The sequence below is a fragment of the Pogoniulus pusillus genome, unplaced genomic scaffold (genome assembly GCF_015220805.1).
Source record: "Pogoniulus pusillus isolate bPogPus1 unplaced genomic scaffold, bPogPus1.pri scaffold_72_arrow_ctg1, whole genome shotgun sequence".
NCBI classification, from domain to species: Eukaryota; Metazoa; Chordata; class Aves; order Piciformes; family Lybiidae; genus Pogoniulus; species Pogoniulus pusillus.
In genome coordinates, this window is record NW_026974719.1 from 340,769 (window position 1) to 354,686 (window position 13,918).

General features: G+C 69.1%; 1 protein-coding gene across 4 annotated transcripts in view; it reads right to left on the reverse strand.

The window, feature by feature from the left end:
- The window catches only part of NEDD4L (NEDD4 like E3 ubiquitin protein ligase), a 64,271-nt gene extending 58,920 nt beyond the window's left edge, over positions 1 to 5,351 (reverse strand). The window contains exon 1 of one of the 4 annotated variants that reach the window (XM_064141780.1): positions 5,210 to 5,351. In XM_064141780.1, coding sequence (XP_063997850.1) covers positions 5,210 to 5,257 — 48 coding nt within the window. In that variant the 5' untranslated portion in view covers positions 5,258 to 5,351. Of the gene's footprint in view, positions 1 to 68; positions 165 to 5,209 lie in introns of those variants that run through there. The other 3 variants (XM_064141782.1, XM_064141783.1, XM_064141786.1) reach the window with 3 other exon arrangements.
- Positions 5,352 to 13,918: the final 8,567 nt, after the last annotated feature.

The following is a 13,918-nucleotide window of genomic DNA, read 5'->3' on the forward strand; positions in this document are numbered from 1 at the left end:
AAAGCCAGCGCAGACCTCCCCGCGGCCCTGGCACAGCCCCCGGGCAGCGCTGCCCTCCCCGCTCTTACCTCTGAGCCTCGGCCCCGCTCGGCAGCTCCCGCGGCGCCACGGGCAGCAGACGCGAGGCTGGCAGCCGGCAGCCCCCGCGGTGCAGAGGAGCTCAAGAGCCCCTCGGGCAGCTGCCCCGCGCCGAGCAGCGCTGCGGGGGCGCCGCCCGGGGCCACAGGTGCGGCAGATGAAGACCAGCTGGGGCCGCACCACGCCCAGCTGCGCCTGCCCCCTGCCCGGCAACCGCCCTCAGCTGCCCCGGCCAACGGGGCCAAAGGCTGTGCCAGCGCTGCCCGGGGCACAGCCACGGCTCTGCTGCCCACAGAGCTGCTACAGCAGCCCGGGCAGCCGGGAGGGGTCCCGCGGCGTGCAGCCTCCTGCCCCGAGCGCCTGGCACCGGCGGCATGGCAGCGCCTCCCGGGCACCTCTCGGGCCGCAGGCTGTGCCCCTGCAGCCCGTGACAGGCTGCGCCTGGGCAGGCCGCATGAGGCCTGGGCATCCCCCGGCACATGGCAGACCCAGCAGCCAGGCACAGGGACCCTGAGCTCCCGCACCGCCTGTAGGGGACCTGACCTGGCCAGGAGGGGTGGCACAGGGCATCGGCTGCCGGGGGCACAGCCCACCTTCACCCCGGGCAGAGGGCACCGGGGCAGAGCCGCTGTGCCATCCAGCACGGCACAGTGCCCGCCAACAGCCAGCCCCCGCGCGGAGCTGGGCACCCCAAGCCCCAGCAGGCGCTCAGCAGCTGGCCTCGGCGCTGCCCCTCCTGCCCGCTGCGGGCGAGGGGCCAGCCGCAGGCCCCGGGGACGCTGCTAGCTCCTGCAGAGGGCTTCAGAGCAAGCCCCCGGAGCCAGCGGCTGCCCCTTCACGCTGCTGCTGCTGCTGTGCCCCATAGGTGGCTGGGCAAGGCTCTGCTTTTACGAAATGCCTCCTCAGCTGGACTTTGTCACCTCCCTGCAGGCTCCCCGTGCTGTGCCCAGGAAGGCAGTGCCCTTGCAGCCCATGCACCCAGCTCAGCTTCCTTCCCTGGCAAGGCAGTCAACAGAAGAGCGACTGCTGGAGGTGCTCACTGCAGCACAGCAGCGAGGGGCACTGCACGGAGGCAGTGCCTGAAGGATGGGCAGGGTGAGCAGAGAGGGGCACTGCGTGGCTGAGGGACAGGGTGAGCAGCAAGGGGCACTGGGCACGGAGGCAGCATCTCAGGAGCAGTGCCTGGCACCCAGAGTCCAGACACGGCCCCCAGCAGCCCTGCTGCAAACGTGGCCTCCTCCAGCCTGCCTGCCAGGCACCAGTGCAGCAGCCAGCTCCAGGGTGTCACTGCTCTGGCACCCAGCTGAGTGGCAGAGCTGATGCCAGTTACCCAGCACACAGCTGCACTGCTGCTAAGGCTCTGGCAGCCCCATCTGATGGGCAGCACCCAAGCAGAGGCCCCTGACCTGGCACTAAGCAGAGGGCAATCGCTGCAGAGCCCCGAGCCCACAGGAGAGCTCAACGCCAGAGCAGCTGCCCGCAGGCCCCATCCCGGAGCCCTTTGTCCTGTCGGTGTTGCCTCCTACCCTCCCCATGCCAGCACCGTGGTAGACCTCGCCCTGATGTCACAGCAGAGAGCAGCCCCAGTTGGGCTGGCACTGCCAGGCAGCAGCACAGAAGGGATCCTCTCCCAAGAGCAAGGAGGCACCGGAGCTGCCAGGCTGTCCTCCAGGCGGGCATGCTGGCAAGGGGCATGGCAGTGCTCATGGAGCCATCGACAGCCACTGCCAGCTCCTGGCCTCTCAGGCACCCAAGGGGCAAGGAAGGACACAACACAGCCTCTTCTCAGGGCAGCAAGGAAGATGGGCACAGACAGACTCAAACCCAAGGTGCCAGGAAGCAGGGACACAGCACAGCCTCTCCCCAGGGCAGCAGGGAAGATGGGCACAGATAGACTCAAACCCAAGGTGCCAGGAAGCAGGGACACAGCACAGCCTCTTCCCAGGGCAGCAAGAAGATGGGCACAGACAGACTCAAACCCAAGGTGCCAGGAAGCAGGGACACAGCACAGCCTCTTCCCAGGGCAGCAGGGAAGATGGGCACAGACAGACTCAAACCCAAGGTGCCAGGAAGCAGGGACACAGCACAGCCTCTTCCCAGGGCAGCAGGGAAGATGGGCACAGACAGACTCAAACCCAAGGTGCCAGGAAGCAGGGACACAGCACAGCCTCTTCCCAGGGCAGCAAGGAAGAGGGCACAGAGGGAATGAGGTTGGAGAGATCACCTCTATCCTTCCTGAGGTCCTTCCCAAGCTCCTGAGGCACTCGGTGTGCCAAGGAGTACCCAGACAAGGGTGTGCTGGCACCAGGGGAGCCCTGCACATCACATGGCTTTGCTGCCCTTCTCCCTGCTAGCCCAAGGCCTGCAGCAGCTCCCAAGGCCAAGGTGGCTGTGCATGGCAGCAGCAGTGCCCTGCAGAGGCACAGGAGCTCTGCCAGCTGCCAGGGGTGCAGCTTTTCACACACCTCACAGGACTCCCGGCCTGGCACGGGCCCCGGCACTCACTGGCCTGCAGCCACTCACCAGTGCCACGGCCAGACGGCTGCTGGACGGTGCAAGCAGCTGGACTCGCTCCCCGGGCAGCTGGTGCCAGGGCTCGGGTCAGCCCTGTGGCAAAGAGCTCATGGGAGCCCAAGCTGACTGGCACCTCACTTGGGCAGATGCTCACTGTGGGTAGCTCAGACTGGCACAGGGTCGCCAGAACAGCACCTGCGGAAGGTGGCAGACTGGCAGGGGCTGAGTGCCACATTCAGGATGTCCCCGAGGCACTGCCAGCGTCAGCACCCATCAGCCTGCAGCACACAGCCACAGCAGGCGCCCAGGCTGGAGGTGCCCACCAAGACTCACAGCTACTTACAGAGAGGAGTGTGGGCACCTGCTCTGTGTGCCTGCTGTGCCACGCAGAGCAGGCCTGCTGCCATCCACCCTGCAGCCTCTGCTGCACTCATGGGAAGAGACATTGCTGGGGAGCCACAGGGCATTTAATAACCACTGTCCCCTGTCAGCAGGGGTGCCAGGGCTGCCAGTCCTGCCCACGGCCCCTTTCCAGCCCCACACAAACCACTGTCAGCCACCAGAGCTGCAGGCTTAACGGCCCTGGCAGGGCCTCTGCCAGGGTCTCTGCCAGGCCGTGCCTGCTCTGCAGAGCACCACGGCAAGGCAGGCCCAGGCCGAGGGGCAGCCACTGCCCATGGAGAGCCCTACTCACCCAGCCGCTGGCTGCAGCCCTCGGGAAGCCAGCTGGCAGCCGAGGGACATCCTCCTCCTTCAGGGCCTCCTCTGCCCACATCTGCCCCACAGTCTGCGCCATGGGGCAGGCTGCTGCTGTCCTCAGACCCCTGCCCATCACACCATGGCACGCCACCTGTACCCACCGCTGCGTCTGTGTCCTGGCTCACGCTGCAGAGCACAACCTTGCTTCTCCCAGCACTTCTTCCCCCACCAGCTCGCTTTCACCTGGGCACGTTTGCCACATGACTCTTCTTACCCGGGCCACCGTGCCCACCCTTTGCCAGGTCCCCAGTGAACAGCACGGCAGCAGCTCCGCCTGTGAGCCGATGGGGGGCAGGTGCCAAGCAGCACAGCCAGCAGCTGCAGCTCTCTGTCCCATCCCCGCCTCTCTCGGGCATCCTGTGCCAGACCCAGCACATGGCGAGGGCGGAGGCAGGGGCAGAGGGTGCCGGTGAGGACGCAGCGGCACAGGCAGGCTCCTGGCCCTCGGCTCCAGGCTTCGCCCCTGCCAACACACCCGGGTCACCATCACTGCCACCCGGCCTGGCCACCCCCAGCCCGTGCAGGTGCCCTGGCCCCGGGAGCAGGCAGGATCGCTGCGGTCACCTGAAGCGTCCCCGTGCCGCCGGCGGCCTCCCGCAGTGCCGGTCGCTGCCATCCAGCCTCGTCCTCACAGCAAGGCTCCTCCAGTGCCAAGGGAGCCAGGGCTCGCCCTCGGTGTTGTGCTGTGCCCCCCGCCCTACGCGCTCAAGACTCCTCCTCTGCCCTGCCTGCAGGCACGGAGCACCTCGGATCTGTGTGCATCAACACGGCAGCGCTCACCGCCCCCGCGCAGCCCCGCACAGCCTCCCCGCAGGCAGCACCGGCAGTGCCGGCAGCCCGAGCCGCTGCCACTCAAACCCAGAGGCTAGCAGAACTGCCTGGCAGCTCCCGATGCCAGCCTGTACGTGCCGAGTTCTCCTGCGACACAAGTCTGCCAGGCAGCCCGTGCCCTGGGCCGGCACTGCTGCTGCTCAGCGCCAGGGACGCAGCCAGGCATGCCACACGCACCGGCAGTGCCAGGCTGAGAGCAGAGCTCAGGGACCAAGCCGTCCCCCTCCCGCCGCTGCTGAGGACAAGGGGGGCACCTCAGCGGGGCGACCCGAAGGGCACTGGCCCCGGCAGCTGCGGGGAGCGCCAGGCACGGTAACCGCGCGGCTCTGCAGAGCCACCGGCGGCGCCGCCCGCGCCCGGCGATTAGTTACCGCCGGGGCTGCCCCTATCAGCTGCCATCTACAGCAGGCACCAGGCTGCGCCTGCCACCCGCTCCCGGCACGCTGCTGGCCGGCCCCGCTCCCTGCCCGGGCACACCGGCAGCGCCTGCCCCCGCCTCCGGCACCTCCGCCGCCAGCCCCGGCTCTTTGTTCGCCGCCGGCCCCGATCACGGGCGCCCGGCACGGACGAGCGGTGGGGGGGCGGAACACGGCGGCGGGCGACGGACACGGCCCGGGCGGCGCTCTGCGGCGGGAACGGCCGCCGGGACCCTCTTCCGCAGCCCGGCCGACTAGCCAGACCACGGACACGGGGCGGTCGCCGGGGCCAGCACGCCCCACGGGCCCCCGCCGCGTCCCCCGGCTTGCCCGTGGCTGCCGCCGGGCGGGGGCGCCCCGCGGGGCGGGCTCCGAGCGCCACGCCGGACCGACCCTCGACCTTCGCTCGGCGCCGGGGGCTGCCCGCGGGGCCGGCTCCCGCCGCCTCCCTTCCGTGGGCGGCGGCGAAGGGCTCCCGTACCCCGCGGCGGGCGGGGCCGCCCGCACCCCGGCACGCTCGGGCACGGGCGCGCACACGTGCGGCGCGGGCACGGGCGCGGGGCCGCGCTCCCGCCCCCGACCCGGCCCCGGTGGGGGTGCTCCCGGCTCACCTCGTCCTCGGAGAGTCCGTAGATCGGCTCCACCGCCGCGGCCGCCATGGAGCCGCTGCTCGGGGCGCCCCGCTGGCCGCCGCTCTCGTCCGGGGCTCCGCGGTGGGCCCCGCCCGCCTGGCCCAGGTGAGCCGCCCGCCGCCCCCTCCTGCCGCTGCTCCTTGCCCACGGGCGGCGGAAGGCGGCCGGCGGGAGCCGAGGGCCGGCGGCAAGGGGCCGGGGGCGGTGCCGGCCGGGGGCGGCGCTGGGGCCCGCCCGCGCTGCCGCTGCCGGCTGAGGCTTTCCGCGGCCGCAGGAACGCGCTCCCCCCGCGACGGGGAGCCCCGCCGGCGGCGGCCCGGAGGGGCGGGGAGAAGCGGGGGGCAGGCGCAGTGGCGGCGGTGCCTACCGGGGGCAGGAAGCCCCGCCGGGCCGATTTGCTGCCACCGCGCTGGAGGGGAGGCAGGGCGGCAGCGGCACAAAGCGCGGGGGGCGGCGCGGCGGGGCCCGCCCCGGGGCCGGCGGGCAGCGCTCACACCCCCGCCCCGCCCCGCTCGCCGCCGCCGCGGGAATCGGAGCGCGGAGCGGGCGCCCCCCGGCGGGCGGCAGCGGCGGCGCCAGGCCTGCGGAGCGGGGGCGGGAGCGGGGAGTGCCGGTGCCCCGGCAGCGGGGGCGGCGCGGCTTCCCCGGGGCCGCCGCCGAGAGAGCCGCACCGAGGGGAGCCGCTACCCGGCCCCGGCTGCAGGCGGCCGGCGCCGGAGTGCCGCCCGCGGTGTCGAGCTCCGCTCGGAGGGGCCGGACCGGCTGGGCGGGAGGCAGCCCCGCGCCCAGGGTCCCCCCAGCCCGTTACCGGCCCCGGGCTATCACTGCGTCCCTGGCGCTTCAGCGGGCAGGCAGCGGGCACGGCCGGCTCGGAGCTCCGTGCTGCCGCCTGTCCCGCCTGTGCCGCGAACTCCGGCGGGAGCTGGGCTGCAGAGGCGCAACCGGCTCGCGGTGGCCCCCGGCACAGCCACTAAGAGCCCCACCCGCGGAGCAGCCCCCAGCTCCCGCTTGGCGCAGCCTCTGCTCGGGCAGCGCCCGGCAGCTGCCGCGCAGCGCAGGCACAGGGGAACGCAGCTCCTCTTCTGGGGAGATGCCACAGCAGCTGTGAGCCAGGAGGGCTTTTGCCAGCCTCGACCCCAGCCCTCCCTGGGCACGGCAGCCTCTGCCCTCTGCCCGACATGCAGGAGCTGCTGAGGCAGAGCTCGTGGGGGCAGCAGCCTCTGCTCACTGCCCTGCCCCCGGGCACCAACTGCACACGAACAAGTAACCCAGGCAGGGTCTTGCCCAGAGGCGTCCCCCCCGGCGGACGGGTCCGAAGCGGCAACCCAGCACCAGGCTGCGTCGGCGCTGCCAGGCCGAGACAAATCCGGTGCGAGCGCTTCTCCTGCCGGGCTCGGCGGATCGCCCTCGAACCCGGCCGCAGCCTTCCCCCGGGGGCCGCAGGAAGTCAGGACTCTCCCACCCTTCCCTCCCCCGGGGCCTTGCTCTTCGGTTAACCTCCTCCTTGCTTTGGCTCTTCCTGCCACAGCGCAGAGCTCACGGCAGGCGCACAGGACGCTCCCCCGGGGGGCTCCTGGGCCACTTTGCCACGATCCAAGCCCTGCCTCATCCCCGGGATGCGGTCAAGAGACAGCTAAGCTGAGCGCAAACCACGGGAAGCACTCAGGGCTGGGGCTGGGCTGGGGCCCGGGCACCAGGGAGCTGCTGTACAGCTCAGAGGCCAGACCCCTTCGGCAGATGATGGAGAGCTCCAGGCGTGTGCCCAGCAGGCCAGCTGGACCTCCAGCAGCGGTCTTAGTGCCCCCCTGCAGCAGCTGCATGGCCCCAGCCGAGTGAAAGGGGTCCCTGGGGCCAGGGCAGAAGGCTGCACAACACACTGCCCTCGCTGCCAGCTGAGGAGGGAGCATTTTAACTCCTTAACACGTAAAGCCGCCTAGCACCTGCAGAGCTTCAGCCCTGGCAGCGCCAGGGCAGCCCTGCCGGCTCAGACAGCTGGAGCTCGTTGGGCTGGCAGCGGCACCGCGGGCAGAATTCCTCCGCAGGGCTGTGCCGAGGGGCCCGGGGAGGTGCGGAGCGTCCCGGGGAGGTGCGGAGCGTCCCGGAGCGCTGACAGCACACGCCTGGGGGTGCGGCTCGCATGGTTTATGGCCTCTTTACATAACGGAGCCCATTAATTATTGAGGCTTTCCGGAGAGACAGGAGATGAAAGATGCATCCTGGATGGCAGCTCTCAGCCGAGGGGAGGCCTGGCACAGCTGCGCAGGCAGCAAGAGGCACGCAAGGTGCCACAGCAGGCGGCGGTGACCCGAGGCCGACGGCAGCTCTGAACCCGCAGCCCCGGGCCAGAGGGGCAGAGAGCTCCCTCGGAGGTCCAGCCGGTGACGAGCTGGAGGCTGCTGTCCCTGCCCTGCCTCAGCCCGGGCGGCAGCACAGCAGCCAGTGCCGCTCCCCGTCCCAGGAGCGCCTAATCCCTTTGGGCGTCTCAAGCCTCCTCCTCCGCCCTGGCCTCCCGCAGCAGCCCGCCCTGGCTGCACAGAGCGCACCAGAGCTGCCGCCCCCGGTAAACACGAGAGACGCAAGTACCTGAGCCTGTGCCAGCTCCCGGCCCCCGCGGCTCTGCTGCCCGGCGGCTGCCGCGTCCACGCTCCGCCACCTCCGGCTGCACCAGCGACTCCTCTCCTCCTCTGGAGCCCGAGGGACAACCTAGAGTCCACCCGAAGGGCTTCAGTGGGAGGGCTCAGGCCTCTCGGCTAGCTGGGGTCAGCAGGGTGCCCGGCAGGCACAGGAGCACGTCGGTGCCCCTTAGGTGCCCACGTCTAGCACAGGACACCCAGCCAGCAGCGAGCTGCTGAGGAGGGAGGCTGCCAGGGCTGGGCCCTGGAGCCTGCTCTGTGCCACTGAGCCTCAGCAGGCACTTCCACGGGCACCCAGCTGTGGGGATAAGAGGGCACAGCTCAGGAGTGCCCGTGTGCCAGCTGCTGCACTTAAAACACACCTGAGCAGCTGCCCCAGCCCTGCAGCAGCAGGCAGTCCCCGGACGCTGCAGCTCTGCCTTGGTGTGCTGCGGTGACAGGGCCCCGGGGACAGGGCACTGAGACCCTCCCGACCCAGTGCCCCTGGGGTGATCCCATGCCCAGCAGAGGCCTGGGAGCTTTTGAGAGGGGGTCACCTGCTGAGGCTGCAGCAGAGCCCTGAGGGCAGTGCCCTGGGCAAGCAGCACAGCGAGGCACGAGTGCCAGCCTGCATCCCCTGCCCCTTCCCTACCTGGCACACACTCAGAGCAACAGCTGCACAACACACTGCCCTCGCTGCCAGCTGAGGAGGGAGCATTTTAACTCCTCAGCCACCTGGCACCTGCAGAGCCTTCGGCAGAGAAGGGAGCCAGAGCCTAATGCCCACTCGGTGCAGGCCAGAGCCTCCACTCCTTGCCACTTAGGCTGTGTCACTGCAGCAGTTACCAAGGGGATGCAGTGCCAGCAAACCTCTCCCTGGCAGCGAGGTGGCTGCCAGCACTGCTTGGCCACAGCCAGGCCAAGTGCTGAAGTGCTGCAGGTCTGCAGTGTGTGCTGAAGAGGAAGGTGCTGCTGTACCCCTCTGCCACCTCAGGCCTCCACAGCTCCTCTGTTTCTGTGCTCTCCCTTGGAGCTGTGCCCCGGGCTGCTCTGTGGCACTGGCATGAGTGGAAACACACTTTCCATTAGCATTCTGGTCAGGGCCCCTCGAGTGAGCAGCATGGAAAGAACTAAAGCCATATGCCAAGCTGTGCCAGTTGTGCTGCCAGTGCAGCTAGCAGAGGGCCCTCGCGTTGCTGCCAGAGCCTGCCCAAGCCAGTGTTTGCCTCTCTGCACTGGCAGCTGCTGGCCAACCAATGCCAGAGGAGACTCAGGACCAGTGGGGCTGGAGATGCCCTCTGAGGTCCTGAGGCCAGGCTCTCCTGCATGCCCTGCCGGGCACAGCTGCCCCCTTCGCCATCTCTTTAGGGCTGTGCTGGGTGGCAGCGCCGCAACCGTTTGCAGCACAGGCAGGGTTTGGGGGCCGGGGGGGCTGCAGGTTCTGCACGCAGAGCACACGGGAGGAGCTGTCCCCGGGCACGGCAGGGCCGGGTGCTGAGGGAGGCTGCCAGCAGCGCCGATCACAGCTCCCAGCCTCGCCCCACATAAACACCTTTAATATTTCATATCCGTCTTGTTTGCTCAGCTCTGCTGCTTTCATCACCCCAGGAGGCTGCAGCAGCCGGCCCCGGGCCTGCTGCTCAGAGCCCTGCAGAGGCTCTCACCGGCAGCCCAGGCAACACTGACCACAACAGCTCCCACAGCAAGGCACAGCACCTTCTGTCCTGACTCCAGAGCCACCAGCGCCACAGCTGGGCTGGGTGAGCACAGAGGACACCATCCGAGGCAGCTCACTCACCACTGCGTGCTGGAGCTGGGTGAGCACAGAGGACATTGCTCTCTCTACCAACACCCCCAGATCCCTCTCTGCCTGGCTGCTCTCAGCCACTCTGTCCCCAGCCTGTGGGACTGCATGGGGTCGTTGTGGCCAAAGTGCAAAGCCTGGCACTTGGCCTTGTTAAAACTCCTGGTGCTGGACTGTGCCCATCTGTGCAGCCTGCCCAGATCCCTCTGCAGTGCCCTCCTGCCCTCTAACAGCTCCACACTTGCTGCCTGCTTGGTGCCCTCTGCAAACACTGCTGCTGGCTTCAATCCTCTTATCCAGAGCACCAATGAAGATCTTAAACAGGCCTGTGCCCAGCACTGCTCCCTGGGGCACACCACTGGTGTTAGATGGATGTGGCACCATTCACCTAACCCAGCACAGAGTGCCCCTGCCCCAGCCAAGGGCTGCCAACTTGGCCCGGAGGACCTGCTGGGTGAGGTGTGGCACCACAAAGGCTCTGAGAAGTGGCTGCTAACTGTTCCCAAGGCTCTGGCCGCGGGCAGTGGCCTGGTCTGGGGCCCCTGCAGCAGCTCCCTGTTTTCTGCCCTCCATGGTGTGCCACTTCTCCAGGCAAGGGCCCAGGGGGCTCCGGGTTCCCAGGCTGATGAGAGACAGAGCAGGGTAGAGGCTTCTCTGCTGCCTCAGGAGCTGCTTGGCCTCACTTCAGAGTGCAAACCTCCCCAGGCTCGCCTGCAAGCTGCCTCCTTTCCTTGGGCTGCACCTGCTGCCTGTGGGCACACTGCCTTGGCTTGGTCCAGCTGCCTGCGGGCACACTGCCTTGGCTTGGTCCAGCTGCCTGCGGGCACACTGCCTTGGCCTGCGGGCACACTGCCTTGGCTTGGTCCAGCTGCCTGCGGGCACACTGCCTTGGCCCGCGGGCACACTGCCTTGGCTTGGTCCAGCTGCCTGTGGCACTGACAGCCCCGGGCAGACATCCCCTGAGGCAGGGTGAGAGCTCTGCGGAGCAGTGCTGCGAGGTGAAGCTCCGCAGCCGCACGCAGCCTGTGCCAGGGCTGGCTCCGAGCGCCAGGGCAGCGCGGGGGGGAGCAGAGCAGGGTGGGGCTGCCGCTGAGGTGCAGCTGCCTGGGGTGAGTCACGCAGCAGCACTGCAGCGCTGCCTGCCCGGGCCCTGGGCTCCAATCTCTGCAGCATCTGCAGAGCAATGCTGCCTCTCCTGTTACACCAGCCCGGGGCATGTGCCACGCCGCATGCCAGCTGCCAGCCGCGCTGCAGCCTCCCCGCCCTCGCTGGGAGCTGGCCTGACCAATGCCCCAGATGCTGCTCACCCCTCGAGGGGGAAAGAGGCCCAGGGAGCTGCGGGGACACTGCTGCCTGGCAGACCCCCAGCCCGCACCTGTGGAGCTCAGCAGCCTCCAGCACCCAAGCCGAGGCCTCTGGGGTTTGCCAGCACCAACTGCAGCTCAGAGCTGAGCACTACTCCTGCCCGTGCTGAGCAGCAGCTTCCTTGGCCCCTGTGCCGAGCTGGTGCCCAGCGCCAGGGACAAAGACAGCAGCAGCACAACCTCTCCGAGCTGCCTCTCCTCTGTCACCCCTGTCCCAGGCAGCTGTCAGCAGCCCCACCCCATTCCAAGCCCTGGCACCTGGGGCTAGGGAGGCCTCTGGCTGCGTCCTGGGGCTTGCGACACCCCTGCCTGTGCACAGAGTCCAGCCCCTGCTGCCGCTGCCTCTGGCTGCAGCGTGGCTCCTCCTGCTCCACAGGCGCCGTGGCAGCCTTGCAGAGCTCTGCCCGAGGCAGGGGCAGCTCTTCTCCTGCCCCTGGCAGCCTGCAGAAGCCCCGGGACAGCTCCTTCGCTAGGCTGAGCGTTCCGTGGCTGCCGGGCCCCGGGCACGGCGCTGCGCGGCGAGGGCACTGCTGCTGCCCGCTGCCAGCAGTGCCAGGGCGGGAGCAGGCCATGGCGTGCCACAGGGCTGCTCGCCTCCAGAAGGGCTGCAGGAGGAGCCTTGTCCCCAGCAGCCCTTGCTGGACTGCAGCAGCCTCTGCCCGTGCTGCTGGCACTGCCAGGGGCTCTGCGAGAGCTGAGGGAGCGCAGCAGAGGAGCTGAGTGTTGCCAGGGAGAAGCCACCGTGCCGAGAGGGCAGGAGCAGTTACCCCCGAGCCAGGCTCTGCAGCTGCTCCCCTTCTGCATGCCTGAGAGATCCCCTGCCCGGGCAGCCCCTGCCCAGCCTGGCTCCCGGCCAGGTCCATGTGCAGACTGCACCACACCGGCCTTGGGGGAGGCGTTCTGGGGGTGGCCCAGACCACACCTCCCCGTGCCCTGCATCTGGAGGGCTGCTGCTGGGGTAGGGCAGGTCTGCCTCTGTGCCACCTTGCTGCTCTGGCACCTTGTTTTCCTTGCTCCACCCTCCTCCCCTGCTCCTGGGCCAGACACCAGGCTGAGGCATCGGGCAATGCCATTTACACCACTCCTACCCCTCTGCCCCGTTCTGCAGCCCAGAACGGCTCCAACCCAGCCCAGGACGGCTCCAACCCGACCCAGGACGGCTCCAGAGGGAGTTCCCTTGCCGGCTGAGGTGCACAGCACCAGAGCAGTGCTGTGTGGAAGGGAGCTGCACTCCGCACCAGAGAGCGGCTGTGGCTGGGAGCCTGCACCGGAGGGGGCCCTCGCCGGTGACTCAGCAGCTCCATCTCCACGCAGCCTCCGCTAGCAGCAGGTTTGCTCAGCCCCGGGCACGTCGGGCGCGGGAGGAATGAGCAGCCGGTGCCGCGGGGCGGCTGCGGCGCTGCCACATCCAGCGCCGGTACCTGCACAGAGCCCTAGGCACAGCCAGCAAGGCGGCCAAAGCCCTCCAGCTGCCTTGCTGCTGCGGATGGGGGCTACGAGAGTGCTGCCCTGGAGCAGCAGCAGCACCCCACAGCACTCCTGCAGCGCTCGGGGAGGGCTGCCCGGGAGGCCAGAAAGCAGCTCCCCCCTTGCTGTCAAACTGGCACTGCACCCGTGGCCAAGCAACCCCCCAGCAGGCGAGGAGGGCACAAAGGGGCAGAGGAGCTGCAGGCATTAGCGAGAGGAGGGCTGGGAGGAGCGCAGCGAGCCGAGGGGGAGTAGGAGGCCAGCAAGGCTGAGCCGTGGGCGGGTGAGAGGCACATAAAGGCAGGCAGATGACACAGCCCAGGCGTGAGTCAAACGCTGAGGCAGGGAACAATCCACAGAGGCTGTCCCAGAGCCTCTTCATTCACTCGGCAGCTTCTGCAAATGCCACTGTGCCAGGGCTGTGCCACAGAACCGGCAGCCCCCCTGCGGGGCTCAGTGAGCCAGGAGCTGAGGCTGGAGCCCTGTGCTGACACAGAGGCAGGCCAGGGGGCATTCAGGCTGTGCAGAAGGTGGCAGGGCAGTGACTCTGCAAACCCTGCCAGGGGCTGGGGCACACTTACGGGCAGCTCTGGGCTCCCAGGGTCCTGCTGTGCTCCTGTGGGCGCAGCCTCGTCTCCTCAGGGGCTGGCACTGCTGCCCCCACCGCAGGGACCTCTGCCTCCCACACACCTGCACGACAGGGAGAGACAGAAGTCACCTTCCTGGGCAGCTGGGGCCAGGCGCCCACAGAGCCCAGCTGGCAGCTGCCGCAGGGCAGCACACACAGCAGCGCTGGGCACTCAGCCCACCCTGCCGTGGGCACTCTCCTCAGCAGCCACAGGCCAAGGCACTGCGCCTGGCAAACAGACTCGGGGACACCTCTGCTGCTCCGACTGCCAACCTTCCCCACACTCCCCACTTCTGCTCCTGCATGGCACCTCCTCAACTCCGGGGCCCCCTGGGCAGCAGGCACTCAGCTTTGCCCCTCGGCCTCCAACACTGCTCTCTAATTACCCTGTCTGGGCGCCACGAGGAGGTGAGGGGCTGCCACCAACCCTGTGGCACCCTGAGCTGCAGCTGGAGCAAGGGGCACGCTGCTGGCACAGCACCAGCAAGGACTGGGGAAGGGATGAGGAGGGCAGGAGAAGAGCTAAGGAAATGATGGTCTGTGGAGGCCAAGCAGCCTGCTGAGCCCAGCTCCCAGTGCTGTGCCAGGAGCTGCTGTGCCAGGAGCCGATGTGCCGTAGCTTGTGCAGCCACCTGGGCTCTGTGGAGCCCTGCTTGGAGGTGCTGCAGTGCCCGGGCTCTGGCGCTGCTGCGGGCATGCGGCTGGCACCGGCTGCTCTGCGGGCAGACAGCAGCAGGACGTGCGGGAGATGCCGATGCCACCGCTGCCTCCCTGCCCACCTCTAGCGGCTGTCCAGCGGGTGGCAGCGTGCCC